Source organism: Diadema antillarum, unplaced genomic scaffold (assembly GCF_040938485.1).
Source record: "Diadema antillarum isolate AM-2024a unplaced genomic scaffold, OU_Dant_1.0 seq00001580_RagTag, whole genome shotgun sequence".
Taxonomy (NCBI): Eukaryota; Metazoa; Echinodermata; class Echinoidea; order Diadematoida; family Diadematidae; genus Diadema; species Diadema antillarum.
In genome coordinates, this window is record NW_027272299.1 from 634679 (window position 1) to 652880 (window position 18202).

The 18202-nt window shown below is 38.5% G+C and overlaps 2 protein-coding genes across 2 annotated transcripts in view; one reads left to right on the forward strand and one right to left on the reverse strand.

The window, feature by feature from the left end:
* Nucleotides 1-16467, reverse strand: part of LOC139710856 (uncharacterized) — a 28363-nt gene extending 11896 nt beyond the window's left edge. Inside the window, exons 1-3 of the mRNA XM_071622777.1 lie at nucleotides 15756-16467; nucleotides 12357-12634; nucleotides 11893-12052 (exon numbers count right to left, since the gene is read on the reverse strand). Of these exons, the coding sequence (XP_071478878.1) occupies nucleotides 11893-12052; nucleotides 12357-12634; nucleotides 15756-16269 (952 nt within the window). The 5' untranslated portion in view covers nucleotides 16270-16467. The remainder of the gene's footprint in view (nucleotides 1-11892; nucleotides 12053-12356; nucleotides 12635-15755) is intronic.
* Nucleotides 6628-9093, forward strand: LOC139710851 (zinc finger MYM-type protein 1-like). Its single transcript, XM_071622773.1, has one exon. The coding sequence runs from the start codon at nucleotides 6628-6630 to the stop codon at nucleotides 9091-9093; it is 2466 nt and encodes an 821-aa protein (XP_071478874.1).
* Nucleotides 16468-18202: the final 1735 nt, after the last annotated feature.

The following is an 18202-nucleotide window of genomic DNA, read 5'->3' on the forward strand; positions in this document are numbered from 1 at the left end:
CCCCCTGCCTTTAGAAAGAGGCATGTCAATTGCTCTTTTATTATGCAAAAAAAGTGAAAATATGTTGAATTTTCTTTTATATTTTCTTTATACTGTTGTACGCATATGACTCACAAGCTGTAGTAGTCTCCTCATCCAGCGGTTCCAACTCAAAAATTTAAAAAATTCATAACTTTTGCACCGATTGTCCAATTTTCTTCAAACTTTCACTGATGTGTTCTACTGTTTGCATTTTCTCAATCCTTATGTTTATGAAGGTGAACTTGTCTTTATCAAGCCGTGCTGGTTGTGCGATGAATGGGACAAAAAACAGGATGGAAACCACCGGAGTAACAACAATGAGGGGATTATCAGATTAGACTGAAATTAATAATATTAATAATAATGATAATAATAATAATAATAATAATAATAATAATGATAATAACAATAATAATGATAATGATAATATTAATAATAACAACAATAATAATAACAATAATAATAATGATAGTAATAATAATAATAATAATAATAATGATAATAATAATGATAATAACAGTAATAATAATAATAATAATAATAATGATAATAAGGCCTTATTTACCCAGGGTAGCCTAGTCAAGATCGGCTCGGTTGACCCATTTCACCTATTTTCAGTCCTCACACAAAATCAGTGTGAGCGACTTTTTGTTCGTTTTGTGATGCACGGTCACATATTCTTTACATTTATGACGTTTATTCATATTTGAGTTGCACAAATAAAGTTCAAACTTCAAGTTCAAAATTTCTTACATCTTTTATCATTGTAAAGCAAATTAAAGGTTTACGATTTTTTTCACAACTTGTACGTAATTCAATTTCACCGGTTTTCCCCAGTGTACAATGTAAGACAGTCCAAATTGTGATAACCTTGCTGTCATAATACACTGACTTAGCAGGGATCGTAAGAGAAAACCAAATTGTCCATAATTATTCATAACAATCTGGAACTATCCGTAACTATCCGAAAATATCCGCAACTCTCCGCAAGTGTTCAGAACTATTATGTGCCAATTCGTAAGAATATCCGCAAGTGGACTCAATTATTCGCATCTGGTCGTATCTGTCCGTATCGCCCGCATTTTTTGCCCGCATGTTTTGTACAAATTTCTGGTGACGGCAAAGGATCCGCGGGGGTCCGCGGAAAAAATGACTTTTTTGGACGTAACGCCGGACGCAGAGCATTATGTGACTGGGGCTTAATTACAGGGGTGGAATGACCCAATGTACTGTCTGATAACCGGCAACTTGGTTTCAGGCGGCAAACCGATCGCTACATTAGCAACACTGAAAATGTGAAAATTTTAACACGCTTACGCATTCCGTATGTGTCAATCAAATGATAATTCTTGTAAATGCCAGGGTGAGGTCAACTGGTTTATTTGCCAAGCGTTCAGTACGTGTTGATGCAATAAGCCATAACAGTTGATACTTACACATTGGTATAAATAACCTTTCTTTTTTTTTCTCAGTTGCATGGTTAGGCACTTTACTCGTTTTGAAAGCGGCATAATTCAATTCAATTCAATTCAATTCAATTCAATTTTATTTCCATTTCCATTGAATAAACAGAAAAAATATATACAATACATTTACAGAACAAATTTATAACAATTTCAAAGAAAACGTACAAATGGTCACGAGTAACAACAGAATTTCGTTTCTAAGGTATATACCTAATACAAAGATTAGAATGGAAATGGAGGGTCCCACTTAAAAAGCAAAGCTTGTAGGGTATGGGACCCTCAAAAAATACGTACACAAGGTCAAAGAAACCAATGTCAACTGACATGAAATTAACTTAGGAAGGGGAAAAAAAGAAGAACAAAAAGAACAAAAAAAGGGGGAAATAAGACTATGGTACAACACGCGCCATCGTGGACACAAGCATACTGTACTTCATGATTAAAATGCAATAACAAAACAATACAACGCTCCCTGGTTTGAAATTGCGATTGATTGGGTGCATATGCCGGTATGAATGCATAGGAACGGATATAAGAAAAAAGAGAAAGAGAATAGACTCACTGTTACTGGTACAATAAAATAAATATCTGAGGTAAACTTATGTTAGACAGATTGTTTTCCTTAAAAGATGATTTCTGTGTGATATCTTAATACTTGTAAAAACAAACAAACAAACAAACAAACAAACGACTTGATTGAGAGAATGAAACCGAAGCTAATTTGGTTGTATATCAAAAGATTTCAACAGAAAGAATTTTAATTTATTCTTAAAAGAATTCAAAGTTTGTGCTGTTATTATGTCGTTGGGAAGTGAGTTCCAATACTTAGGCCCCTCGTAGATGAAGGTTTGCTGAGCCAGCAAAGTCCTAAAAAATGGTAAATGAAATTCGTTGGATTGCCTTGTAGGATAATTATGAACAGATTGATTTTTTGAAAACATTGATTCAAATATATATGGAAGATTATTTTTATTGTAATTATACATAAATTGTCCTAAATTAAACAAATACAAATCTTTAATTTTAAATATTTTATTTTCAAAAAATAACGGATCAGTATGAGACAAATATGCAGTGTGACATATAATACGCAGTGACTTCTTTTGTAGCAGAAGTAATTTATCCAAAAGAGTTTGATATGTATTTCCCCATACAAGAATACCGTAATTTAAATAAGGCAATATGAGGGATGAATATAATGTAAGCAGGGACGACAAAGGAAGACAAAATTTGATCTTGTTGATTATACCGATGTTTCGAGAAATAATCTTACATATACTATCAATATGAAATTTCCATGAAAGCTTATTATCAACTGTTATTCCCAGAAATTTGATATAAGAAACATTTTCCAGTGGTGTGCCATCAAAAATAATATCAGCAGGTAGTGCCTCAATGGAGTTGCTGAAAAGCATATATTTTGTTTTTTGGAGATTGAGAGATAATTTATTAGCTTTTATCCATTGAGCAACTTTTTCTAATTCAAAATTTAATGTCTTTACTAGGGTAAAAGGATTATTATGCGAAAAAAACAAATTTGAATCATCCGCAAAGAGAATGAAAGAAAGAATATCTGATGATTTACAGAAATCATTCATATAAATGCATTAGCTTGTCCGCCGTAGCAGTCTTATTATGGAATTCAACATGTTCAAATAAAGAATAAACTTGCGTATTTTACATATTACAAACTACCCTCGGCAGGCATCTATATATTATTTTTTTTTTTGAATGCATAAGCCCTTTTCTATTTGATATTGCCAAATAAAAGGCTTGCTGTCGGTTGCAATGGATGTACTAACACAGGCGCCGGAAGTGTGAGGGGGGGGGGGGGGGGGGGCCAAGGGGGGGGGGGCCGCCCCCCCCCCCCCCCCCATCCAAAAGATGGGGGGGCAAAACGCTTTTTTGCCCCCCCCCCAAAAAAAAAAAAAAAAATTAATCATAATAATAAAAAATAATAATAAATAAATAAAAATAAAAAAATAAAATAAAAAAATACATAAATCAAATACAAATAGGGAAATTTATTAGTTAAGACTACTAATTCTAACTCTCATAAATGTTTTTTTCGTTGCGTGTGAGCAGATTATCTCAACCGCATTCAGCGGTAACCGTTGCAGTTTTTAGAGGTCTTTGGCTATGGAAAATCGTGTAAATATCAAAATGTTAGCTTTAAGCACTGGCAGATTTAGAGGCGGGCACAACTGGCCCACGCCAACCCGCCTTTTGAAGCAACTTTTTAAAAATTATTCTTTGTTTTGTAATTTTTATACGTGTGCCCTCCCCCCCCCCCCCCGAGAAAAAAAGGAATCTTCCATACGTCCCGCTTCCTCCGCTAGTTGTTACTAACGTGACACCTGACGTAGGTAGCGCTCCCAGAAAATATTTTTAACCCCCCATCCCCGCTCATCTGTTTTGTTTTTTTCTGCGAGTTTCGACTTGGGGTAAATCCAGAGGCTGGGAAAGTACAAAAAATTGTGCCACCACCCCCCCCCCCCCCTTCTAAAATCCATATCACTACACTCGTCAGTCGTCATTCTCCAGCTTATAAAACACAAAACAAATGGGGTGCCTCCTCCCTTTACGCAAAAGGTAGGGTCAAAACGCAGCCCCCCCCCCCCTAAAAAAAAGAAAAAAAAGAAGAGAATGAGTGAATGAAAGCAAAAGAGAACGAAAAAAGAGAGAAGAAAAGATAGAAAGGAAGAAAGAAAAAAAGGAAGAAAGACAGAAAGAATGAATTTCAATGAAAGAACGAAAGGAAAAAATAATAATAAAGACCGAACATTATACGGAAAGTAAGAAAGAAAGGGAGGAAGGAAGGATTAAGGGCTTAAGGTGTGAGGAGGCGTAGCTCAAAAAGAAAAATTAAGGAAAGTAAAAAAGTTTTAATAAATCGAATCCTGAGCGAATGGTACATGGTACTACGTGCTACTGCATTTCTATAGGGCTTTTTACACTTGTGTTTCTTAACCCCGGACTTTCTCTGACCCAGGACTATCGTTAGTCCCGTACCAATTTTTTCAGCTTTTTACACTCGCCAATTAGTCCCGTACTATCTCTTGTCCGGGGCTAAGGAGAAAACTGACCTTTTTACACTCGTATTTCTTAGCCCCGGACTTTCCAAACCACATGAATATTCACAATTACGCTGTGTACTGTACACGTACACGCACGCACCGGCAGCACTTGATTACCTCGTTTCTGATTGGTCAGTGAGGGTCGGACTTCGTCTCCGTCGCTTAGCCCAGGATTATTTTTTCGTTCTGTTTACACTCACTTGCTTGGCACCGCAATTGCGGTGCTAGCACCGCAATTGTGGTGCTAACCCCTGCTATTTTGCAGGGCCAGATAGTACCGTACTATCGGTGGGGCTAGCCCACTTTGGCAAAAACGAGTGTAAACAGAAAGTGGGCTAAGGATAGTCCCGTACCAACGGTGGGGCTAAGGCCCCCCCTTAGCCCCACCGTTGGTCCGGGGCTAAGCAAAAATTTACAAGTGTAAAAAGCCCTTATCAGTCTATCACATTTTGATATTCACCTTCGCCTGACCATCGAATACGAATGAACTCGAGAGCCTATCGATTGCAAATACCTTGTTTAGAATACCTTGCTTGATTTTGGCAGTTTTGGCACATAAATGTGTCAAAGCAATATGGACGCAAAACAATAAAAGCATTACAGTATGACAGGGATGAACATTTCTTGACCACGCGCTATGAGATTGCACATAGGCATACTACTGTTTTGCTTGGAAATTGAGGCGTTATGCTGTCTTGCACCTGGAGCAACAAAATGATCACTTAAACTTCATCTGCCACACTGCATACATTATGAGTCGGGTAAGTTTTCGTTAACTTTGCTTTACTTTGTTTTCTTAGAATTCAGGAATGGAATGAAGATATAAAGCAGGAACTTACTAATCATTTTATGCCTTGTTTTCATGTTGTGTTGTTATGATTAATTGTGGGATTCCCGAATCCCGATGGTCAGCTGGGCCGATAGACCGCACCTATCGCCGCTGTCTAACTCTATCAGCCCCGGGCCCCGGTCTATCAGCCCCACGGTCTATCGGGTGTAGTTTTGTTGACCATATCATATGATAAGCTTTATTTGCAAACAATGATTTGCTTGTTTTACTCCCCCCCCCCCAAAAAAAAAACAAAAACAAAAACAAAAAAAACAAAACAAAACAAAACAAAACAAAACAAACAAAAAACAAACAAAAAACAAACAAAACCCCCCCCAAAAAAACCAACCAAAAAAACCAAATATGTGTGTGTGTGTGTGTATGTGTGTGAAGTTCAAGTTTATACAACTAAGTAAGTTGAAATAAGATAAAATAAATCGTTATGTAGAAGTGTGAAAACTTGATGAACTTTCGTCCATTGCCAATATGACTTGACCATTGTGTTGGATTATGACGCATCTATATGTAGAGCTGTTTATTTAAAAATGATTGAAATCCGTTATCAATGTTTACATGATTTAACACTCCATAGAATATAGATCATAGGTCTAGAATCTATTCATATTAAATAATCATGTTCAACTAGTTCCTATAAAATGTGGCCAACAAAGAGAGGAACAGTGTATAGTTTTTAAGTCTATGCTGGTTTAAAATGTGATAGTATTTTATTTGTTGGATGGAACATATTTTCTTCTTTAAACATCACTAAAATTATATACTTTGGTTTAAAACTTTTTATTTTATTAGCGATTTAGTTTTAATAGTCATTTTCGGGATTAGCTCGTATTTTCAAAGTTCAGAGGGACGGAGAATGGCTTGTTCGGCCGTCCATGAATAGAGTAAGTATTAGCATACCTGAGTATTGTGGTATGTGAAAAATGGAGAGGTCAATAAAAGTTTCCAACCAAATTTTCTGATTTTGGTGTCATTTCTACAAACTGAAACACTAATGCACCATCACAATTTATCTTAGCAAAGTCCTGAAAACTTACTCTTCCGTTTTTTCTGGGTCACCCTGTCCCTGTATATGATAATCTTTACATGTTATTAACTTCAATCAACAGAAGCAGAGACGTCAAACATGAAGAGATCTCGATCAGGGTCAGAAATCCGGAGGGCCCAAAGACAAAGAGCCTGAGAAAAGAGTGCAGCTGGATGCCACTCTCTGTTAACAATGTTTAAGGTGCAGTCTGCGGCACCAAAAGACCCAAAGGCAACAACTTCAAAGCAAGACGTTGACAAACAAAGCGGAGCAAGCGCAGAGACAGTCGACCTGGATCTCGAGGCTGAGTTACCAATGGATATCGGCAGTTCTGATTCGGAGTCAAACGAAGTCGAACTTGGCCAAGTCGCACAGTCTGGTAACGTAGAGAGACTGCCCCAGCCCCAGCCTCAGCTCCAGCCCCAGCCCCAGCCCCAGCTCCAGCTCCAGCCCCAGCCCCAGTCCCAGCCCCAACCCCAGCCCCAGCCTCAGACTCAGCCTCAGACTCAGCCGCTTCAAAAAGAGAATCTCCGGTCTCGACCGAATCAGCCACTATGTCAACTCAAGAAGGATCAACATGGTCGCAGATTTCGAGGAGAATTGTACGAAACTTTTCCGTGGCTTGAATGGGACGGAGAAGCTAAGAACGGAAACGGTGCTGCATTTTGCCACACTTGCCGACAAGCTAAACTGCGAAATGTTCCCAGCTCTGGTAAATGTGAAGAAAGCTTCAGCAAAACCGGTTTCACAAATTGGAAAAATGCTTCCCCGAAATTCTTGAAACACGAGAAGAGTGAAAGTCATCGACTGCTGAGCTACAAGATGAGCAAACTCTGGCAGGGTGAGAATGTTGCTCAAAGACTAGACACAAGAGCGCAAGAAGAAAGTAAACAAAACACACAGTATCTACTGACAATAATAACCTCACTAAAGTATCTGGCGAAGCAAGGACTAGCTATCAGAGGACATACGGATCAGAACAGTAATTTCATGACATTACTTCAACTTCGCAGTGAAGAAATCAAAGGCTTGGACAGATGGCTTACCAGGAAGACTTCTTGGACATCGCATCAAATTCAGGAAGAAATTATCAACTTGATGTCTTCAACAGTGATGCGTCAGCTAGCTGCAGAAATGGGTGGAAAGCCATTTGCCATACTGGCAGATGAAACGGCTGATGTCTCAAGGATAGAGCAGCTCTGCATCTGTGTTCGAACAGCAACGGAAAACTTGGTACTTGAGGAATACGTCTTAGGACTATACTCTCTAGACAAATGCGATGCCGAATCGATCTTCAAGACAATGAAAGATGCTCTGATCAGGTACAATCTTCCCCTCAGCCTTTGTCGCGCAGCATGTTTTGACGGAGCCGCTTCATTTCAAGGCAAACATAGCGGTGTTGCAGTTAGGTTACAGGAAGAAGAACCAAGAGTCGTGACAACACACTGCTACATGCATTCAATCAATCTTGCTGTACAAGACATGGTGAAACATGTTCCCAAGCTGAGAAACTTCCTCACAACAGTGACAGATCTAATAAATTTCTTGCGAGATTCGCCAAAGAGAGTTGCCATCGTCAAGACTGTAGCAGAAGCACTCGGCTGTCCACAGGCTCATATCAGGCCTCTCTGTCCCACTCGTTTCACTGTGAAACAGAAGGCTCTGAACAACATCAAGGAGCAACTGCAAGTAGTGAAGGAAGCCTTGGTCACAATAGAAGACACCGTCACAGACAGAGATTCACAATCAAGAGCAAGTGGATTCTTGCGGGTTGCGAGCAGCTTTGACTTCACCATTTGTCTATTCATGAGTGTCACCGTGTTCGAAGTAAGCGACAGGCTCAGCGAAGCACAGTCACCCCATGTATCAGCAGGAGAGGGGGTTAAGCTTACACAAGTAGCTCTTGGACAGCTTCAGAACATTCGTAAGGATGAATGCTTCGATGAAGTTTGGCAGCATTCACTTGACTATGCACAAAAACACGACCAAGAAGAACCTACACAACCAAGACAATCTAGAGCACCACGGCGCCTTCAGGACAGTGATCCACATGCTTTCGAGACCCCCAAAGACATGTTCAAATCAGTTTGGTTTGATGCACTGGACAACGTGATTTCGGGGATGCAAGATCGAGTCTCCTCAAAGGCAATATCTGTCTTGAGTGCAGTAGAAGATCTTCTACTATCCGCATGGTCAGATAGAGAGGTCCCAACCAAGTCGCTCGAATGTGTAGTCAAGCACTTTGGAGACGGTCTGAATGAATCTCGACTTGAAGCTCAGCTTCGTGTTCTTGAGAATCTTAGGGACATCACCGGCAGCTCTACTGTAGCTGGCCATAGGGTAACAGTGAAGCACATCATTGACTCCATCTCAGAGACAGATATGAAGAGCATCATCCCAGAGGTTGTTAAACTCTGCAGGCTCTACATCGTGCATCCAGCCACAACAGCCACGGCAGAACGCTCTTTCAGTACGCTCAGACGCCTCAAGTCTTATCTGAGAGGAACAATGTCGCAGTCTAGACTGAACTCACTCCTGATTCTAACTATGTACAGAGAGAGAGTAGAATTGATTGACATGGTAGATCTGGTCAATGAGTTCATTTCACGCGGCGACACGAAACGAAGAAACGCGTTTGCTCCCTTGAGGAAAGTCTAAATGCTCTGATAATGTCAGTGTTCAAGTGTGGAATGACAAACTCTAAAAGAAAAACACGAATACTGTGTATCAGTTCAGGAAAATTATGTTTTAGAAGGTAATTGTAACGATGAATGCATAATTAAACAAATACATGTACAACAAAAGCCTAACATTTATGAAAGAAATACCGGGAATTTAAAAGGTAACCTTGACTACTAGTTAAGGTAGAAAATTTTACAAGAGTGTTGGTCCTTGCTGATTTTATGCTGACAGCATTACTACATTTCCACGGAAGCCTAGTATGGAATCAGTTCATCTAAAACGAGCTGAATATTTTAAGATCACCAAATTAAAACGTGCTTGATATTTTGCGGCCCCCAAACAAAACAAAAAATGTAAACTAAGCAAAACAATCATCGCTGTGTCATAAACATGCCTTTCTGACAGTTTCTGTTAACACGAATTACACGATGATTCGTTTTGATTTTTTGTTTTATAAAGAATATTCTAAATTTTCCCACATATCTAATCAGACTTGGTCAAATTATCAATAATTTGTTCACAGTATTTGAGGCTTGTTCAAGGACCTTTGTTTTATTCTGCAAGTACTCCATCTTGTCTTAGGAGATCAAGTGATTTGACAAATAATATAAACATTGGAATTTGGAAGATTTGCGGTGGACATGAACAGATATCGTTAAATCTTTTTTCCCCTACAGCATTAACTTTCAATGATATCTTACACAGAAAGCGTAAGAAGTCAATGCCATCAATGATGTTGCTCAGTTATGCATAATTAGTGGTATTCACAATATTTTCAGGAAACTGGACATGCCAACATTTCGTAAGATATGCACACAATTCCTGAAACTAATAACAGCTCAGTTAGAATGATTTAATTTTTTTTGTGGTATCTGCTTTGCTATGCATTACTTCAAGTATTCAAGGTATTGTTATTGCAAACGCCATTCATTTGTTCAGATAACGAGACAGCTAGGCTCCTTAAGGCGCATTTACACCGAATCCGGCCCGGCATTTACGCGATTTCTAGTCTATGATTGGTCAGAGCGCTGCTCAATGTTCAACGCGTTGACCAATGACCGCCCAGATATCGCCTAAAATATGTCGCTCCGTGATGCCGTGCCGGATGCGGTGTAAACGCGCCTTTAACCAGAATAAGGCGAGTTAACAGTCATGTTGGTGTCCGATTTTCAGTTTAAAAAAAACTTTGTTAAAGGGCATATCTTTGGTTTCTCATTGTTGAACTATTGCTAAAATACCAGATGTTTTAATTGTACCTTAACCTATGAAAAAGAAGCTACAAAATTAATTAAACAGAAGCTACAAAATCAATATAAGTCAGACACTCGTGATGAAACTACGAGTCTATTTGTCAGATGTTGCAGACAGGGATCCCGTGGGTGTCCACTGAATTCAATTGAATTTATTGTAATGAAAAATCGACATGAACTTCGGCTACAAGTCATGTAGAGAATTATCAAGTTTTGTCATGTTCAATGTTACTCGAACTTGCAAGAAAAAGCAGCAAGATTGGTGTGAGTTACACTACAGTAAAACATAATATTTAGTATATTTGATAAATGTTATAGACAAATATTTCAGTGTTTCTTTCGTAGGTACAGAATTATAGTATTTTACTGACTTACTGTCATACGAAACGAAAGCTAACTCTAAGTTTTGTGTGGTGACTTGTGAAATAACACCATCAAGGGGACTTGAACACTGACGTCTATATATAATGCAGTAGTGCATTTTATATTTATCTTTTAAACTCTTCTTTTTTTTTTGATATATTTTGTCAAGACTTATTTCGTTGTTGAAACTTATCCTTCTTGTCAACATTCTTCTTCTCTATAAACAGCTTAAAACAGGAATACGTAATACACAACAAAAATGTTATTTTGTTCTGGTGACAGGTGTCCGTCACAAAGACTGGTCGTCTTCATGTTTCGTTTCATCTTTGTTCATGATTTATTGTTTGTGCTTCAATAAAATAAACAGAAGTTTTAACAAAAAACGTGCTTCAGGTGAATCTTGAATTTGAACTACTGCGGTACTGCTCGAAGTGTGATCACACTAGTGTTATTTCCTCCATTTGATATAAACAAACATAGTGTGTTTAATTTTAATTAATATATAGATATTATATATATATATGTATATATATATATATATATATATATATATGTGTGTGTGTGTGTGTGTGTATATATATATGTGTGTGTGTGTATGTGTGTGTATGTGCATATTGTGCGACATATGTATGGTCTATCGTGAGCCCCCTCCAATATTTGCCCCCCCCCCCCCCCCCCCCAATCCAAAACTGCTTCCGGCGCGCCTGTGTACTAACACGCATCATTGTTAGAATTACATGAATATCACATCACAGTTGCTTTTCTCAGCGAATTTCAAAACCAACATCAATATGCCTGATTATGCAAATGGCCTTTTTTCTGCTCATATGCGAAGTGAAACTGTGAGGTGGCTTATCAGTTAAGTTGTTTGCATGATCAATAATATATTTATCAAGGGATGTCCGATTTTTAACTTGACGTTAAAATGAAAATTTGTGCGTTTTATAGCATAAAGGAGGTTGTCGAAGGTCTGATAAAAGAAAACATCTTTACTCAAATTTTACCAAAATTTCAGTGATCAGTGGAATCAAATTTGTTTATGAATGATTTAAATGGAATACATTGCTTACTAATGCACAAAATAATCGAAAGTTTATACCGTATCTTCGATCAAAGATTAGGCGATTCACTAAATCGTTTTTGTTTCAACTCATTCCTGTACCTTTAAGTGTAATCTGAGTGTGTTTCAGATCCAAATATTCACTAACGCAGCTCTGCAAGCATTCTTCTAGATGGTTGCCCCAAGCCAGGCTTTTGCAGTTTTTCTTGGAATATGCCTTTGCAAAGTATTCAGCAGCTTCCATGAAATGATCTTCAATAACCTGGAGAGTATCAAGATACAAATAGGCAAAGAAGTATGTAAAGCCGACGCCATTAAACGCCATTTGTACACAAATTTGAGCAGGTGACATGGAATGTTTAATCTTGCAGTGATGTAATATGTTTGGGACAGAAATTTGCACGTTTAAGAAAATGGTCCTTATTCGAGTAAAATATAGACAGCATGGCTGATTCCTGATCCAGTCCAATAAAAATGATGGAAAACATTTAGGCTATGAAATGTTATTTAAGTGGCATGAAGACAAATTCATTAAATTGAAGGAGAGTCATGTGCAACCAGCCCACCTTATCCTCTCTTGGATAACTGTGAAATTCTCGACATAAGGTGGCCAGTTTCACGGAGGTCACGGCGACGTTTTTGGCAGCCGAAACATTGTCCTCATCGGTGCGAGCCAACTGGTAAGCCTCCTTGTACAGCTTCAGGGCTTCCTTGAGGCAGCGCATCCTTTCTTGCGAATAAGCCTCATGGTTGTCAACTGCACTCAAAGTTCTCTCCTCCGCCAACATGACCGATGCCAAGACGGAAGGGTCGGTTGGTCTGGCAGATGCTTCCGCACTTTTATCTGAGTGCAAAAATAATGATGAAAGCAATACGTTTACCATAATTATAGTTATCACACAAAATGGCATTCACCAAGGGTAGTCTCTCCAGTATTAACACTGCTCTCCTAGACAATTTCCCAGAGGAACATTAAGATTATTATTGCTCAGCGTTGCCAGGTATAGGGCTACCTATTTGCACACTGTTTGTTAAGAGGGACATTGTGGGCAAAATATCCCGTCCAGGGATGGACGCATTGGGCAACATTCGAACCCCACGTCCTTCTGTCTTCAAATCCAGAGCCTTATCCACTCTAGGAAGACGGCAGTTTAACCCTATTAAGCCCAAGCTATTTTGACCCCTCGCAGGCCCAAGGGGGGGGGGGGCACATTGTGCCCCCCTATATAACTTTTTTATTATTTGATGTATCATCGTCATATTTGGCATGTGGGTAGAGTAACTCATACTCTACATGATCGTACATTTGAATTTTCACAAGGTCACCCATGGAGGGCGCTATTTACCAAAATATAAAGAAATACATAGGAAATATGCTAAAAACATGATTTTTCTGTATAATTTCTTCATCTCCATTATATATGTCTTATTATAGACCAATTACTTTCATATTTGCTACAAATGATAAGTAAGTGGAATTTTATTATTTGTTATGGTTGAAATTTCTCAAGGTCACCACATGGGGGCGCTATTCATATCAACATAGTGATACATTATGAGACCTGAGATGAAATGTTTGGGATGGGTACATGTATAGTTATGACATTTCATATTTGCATAATCCTGGAATTTTGAGATCGCAAATTGACAATACGATAAACTAATGATATTAGAGGCATAACTTGGGTGAAGGAATCAAAATAACTCAAAATATAAGGGCAATCTTTAGAAAATATTATTGTTTTCAATTATCTCTATTATATCTATTGTTTTATGCCTTTGTCACATAAAAACAAAGGAAATAATAAGAAAAACTTTCCAGGACCATAATTACTTCGAATTTTGCTCCTTCAACAAATTTCAGCCAAGAAACACCCATCTCATACACTGTAATGCTGTTAAATGAAATGGGAACAGAAAAAAGATGCAAAATATGACTGACATGGTTGTCAGTTTATGGTTGCCATGGCAACCAACAACATCAAACATAGCTAAATTATATATCAAAATGTTCGCAATAAGATTTTAGGAAAAGTCACCAAATTTGGTTGAAATCGGATTAAGGGCGAAGGAGTGGCAAACGAAAATCTGGTAGGGGGGGGGGCACAATGTGCCCCCCTTGGGCTTTATAGGGTTAAGTTCTTATTCTATCTTTCGTCGTTATTATGGAAAACATTACAGATGGCCAGAAGCCGAGGCTTTTTTTGTCATATAGCTATGTTTATCCATTTTTTTTTGGGGGGGGGGGGGGGCATTGAAACCTGGCCTTTGACTCTTAACCTTTGACCTTTGACCTTCTGGCTGGAAATTTCCTGGAGAATCTCCATTAGGTAATGCATGTATTAAGTTTTGAAACTAATTATGCAAGTATTGATATACTAGTATATGAGGGAAATAGTAAAATTTTGAGGAGTTGACCCTGACCTTTGACCCCTTGCCAGGTATAGGGCTACCTATTAGCACACTGTTTGTTAAGAGGGACATTGTGACATTTGACCCCTGACTATTGACCCATGACCCCTAAATTCCCTAGATAATCCCTGCCAGTCAGTACATGCGTATGTACCAAGTTCCACGAAGATACATTGAACAATTTGTGAGAAAAGTGATATTGCAACATTTTCACCTAACCTTTGACCTTATGACATGAAATTCTCTCTGGAGAACCTTTACGCAGTAGTACATGTCCACACCAAGTTTCAAGAAAATACCTTTGGGCATTGCACAGATATGGGGGAAATTGCAACATTTGTAGCATTTGACCTTGACCTTTTGACCTTTGACCTCTTGCCAATATCACTAAAATCTACTCAGCTGTAGTTGTCCCATCATACATCATCCTTGGACCAAGTTTGGTGAAAGCTGCTTCATCCAGTTTTGAGTTATCACGTAAACAGATGATAGGATTTGACCTTGATCTTTGACCTTTGACCTCAGTCCAATTTCACTGAAAAACTAATGAAGTAATTAAGTATATGAATATAAGAACGACCCAAGTCCATGGAAGATCATTTCGAGTAAACTAAAAAAAACTTCATATCTTTTTTATTTGTCCAATAATATTCTATTTAACTGTGATGGGAAGGCAACATTGTATATATACAAATTAGAACATATATTATTATGACAATTAACACTTACATTAATTGTGGAGAGGCCATTTTGTGTGATGGACTTGGGTCGTTCTTTGATTCATATGGACTTGGGTCGTTCTTTGATTCATATACATGATATTCTGCTATAGAGATGGGGGAAGGATGAGAGAGGGCGCTATTATATGAATGTAAGAATGACCCAAGTCCTTCATTCTTACATTAATATAAGATTTAACTCATTCATTTCAGGCACTTCCGGGGGTAATTAGGATTTATCATTTACACACAAGATGAGTCCATGCATAAGCTACAATTTCCCATGTCAAACTGAATTTGGCCAAAAATTGGACTTGGGTCATTCTTATATTCATATACTCAATTGCCCCGTCATACATCATCCTCCAATAAAGTTTGGTGAAATTTGCTCCATCCAGTCTTGAGTTATCGCGTAAACGGATACAATTTATTTCATGATTTGACCTTGACCTTTGACCTTCAGCCGATATCACCCAAAATCTAATCAAATAATTGCCCCATCATACTTCATACTTGGACCAAGTTTGGTAAAATTCCTGTAAATATTACTCAAGTTATCGCGTAAACGAAAGCGGACGGACGTGCGGACGGACGGACAACCCGAAAACATAATGCCTCCGGCACCACTTCGTGGCGGAGGTATAAAAATGATCACACAAACACACACTCAAACACGCACTCGCATAGAGGTAACTTTATTTCTTTAGTCATATTTACTTGATAGCATTGTCCACCCCATCATTGTTCTTTTGATCACGCACCTCATGCCTGCGTACTGAAGCTTGAGTTAATAATTACGAAAACAAATTTACAAATAATTACCTATTCACTCACCTTTCGGGTGATGCCTATGACTGCTGCCCTTTATTCCCGTTGATGAACGAAAGTTGCTTTCAGTTTCATATTCTTCCTCGTCGTCGTCGCCATCGTCGTCGTCAGAGTTCTCTACCGAGTTTAACTCCGAGGTCTCTTCACAATTTGAACTCCGATCGGAAAACTCTGAGGCCGTCGCCCACTCCTCATCATCCGTCTCACTCTGGGACATCAATCTCACACGTCGGGCGACATACCGCCAAACATACCCGTTTTGTACAATACCCAAATCAAAGATGACCCCGTCTTCTTTTTCTATGGTTTGATGATGGTTGCGTGGATGGTCGTCGACGATTGCTGAGTGGTGGAAAAAGACATCTTTGTAGACAATCAGATCGAGAGAATGACGGTCGATAAAGCCGTACCCACGTGTGGCTAAGAAGCTCTTTACAACACCTGTTACGTCTCTTTTTATAAGAGTAAAATCGTCTTCTCTCTCATCCTTACGTGCCTGTCCGCTTGATTCCTGACCCATTGAAAATCCTGTGAATGTTATCCAGTGCAACAATTGGGAATTATCAAGGGTTGGTCGAAACTTGGTAGGACAGCAGGACTACACGGCTGACAAGAGGTTGCGATATGTCGAGAATCCAAGTTTTTTAGTTTGTTTCTTTTTTCTGACTGTGCTGGTACAGACGTGTTATGAAACGATTCAAGACGGCTGTTTTAAACTCGTAACTCATAATCATGCAGGGTATACTATAACTGCGACGAAGCTCAATATGGCACCATTAGGTGAATAAATGTCCACGAACAGAAATGAAAACGTACACGGCATTCGCTATATCATAACGTCCCGTATTGCTGGGTTTCAATGATTGTGCATACACAGACTCGCCCACCACCAGTAGCTTAGGTACATGGAATGGGTTTTCCCCATCCATTCATATCTGCAGCATTTACTGCACCATGTTTCAAAAACATGCTTCACTGATTGCGCAATCGTTTAATATGGCAAGCAATGCATGTATCAATCCCAAGTTACCTTTGCCGATGTGACGTTTATGCTTTCTCCCAGAATAGTGCCTGAACAATAACGTTTTGGGGCTGTCCGCACGCCCAAGATATCTGCGACAAAATTAAAGACACATCGTTCCTAAATAAAAGACTCGTATAGATATTTTGACTGTTTTACTACACCGTACGTTTGAATGGTTATGACCCTAAAATGTTGTTTAATAGTAGGCCTATTGCTCTAGAGTTCGCATTGGTGTCAAGATCTATGTCAAATTACCCAATCAAAAGAAAAAAAACCAAATAAATCCAAATGAAATATACTACTCAAATTAATACATGTATACTCTTACGATTCACACTGAATGATTATACAAGGCTATATGAACAACGACCTAGGTAATGTTTCCATATCTCTTCATTGAGGATAGCAATGGATAATCACCTTAGTCAACTAAAATAAACATTATCTAGTTGAATTAATGTCAGTTACACAAATGGACTGAATTATCTTTCACATTCTGATGGCTGCTTTTATTTCATATTGGCGTGTTTTGAATGCTTGAATGCCTGCTAAGGTTCATGGCGCGGCGCACTTTGAGTACTGTAGTATAGAGAGGGGGAAAGGGGTCATTATATCTACATGTATAGAGTCGAGTCATAATTTTTTTTAACTGATTACTTTTTTATGCTTTTGTTCTTGTTTACGTGCACCATAATTCCTCACGCGCAATATACTAACGTTACACAAGTGACTCACACCCGAACACCCCAAAGGAAAACTCAATGGGTGTAATTTTGATTAGGCCTACTTAATCCTATTATATCCCCTCCTATTTCAGCAATGTCTGTTGTCCATTGATATTTGAACAGCGTATATGGGCTGAGTTATGAAAAACAAATATAGTTTATCTGTGCATACTCCAAATAAATGCAGGAAAATGTAAGTTCTTCAAGACATCATTAGTTTTCTTCAAAGGCCTATAGGGTGTAGTCGCGATGGTAAGCATGACTATCTATAACAGAGCTATATGACATGTCTTTAAAGTAATTTCTACTTTATGTTATCATTGGGAAAGAAAGACATTGCACTTACTTTTTCTTAGACTGATGTAGTAAAGAATATGATATCAAAGGCTGCGGAAGACCCTCTTCTTCGGAAGACCCTCTTGTTATAAACTCTCGCAACTCTCGCACTACGGGATACGTGGAAAGGCCTTGGACTGGTTCAGGACCTTTCTAGCCAACAGGAAACAGTTTGTCTGTATTAATGGCTTTAGTTCCAGTTTAAAAACACTATCTTGCGGGATCTTTCAAGGATCTCTTTTGGTTTCGCTTTACTCATTCCTTACAATTTCAAAAATTCATCTAATGTTTTGTCCTTCCTTCTTTTTGCCGATGATTCTAATATTTTTTTTTCACATCGAAACCCAACAACCCTTTTAGATGAAGTG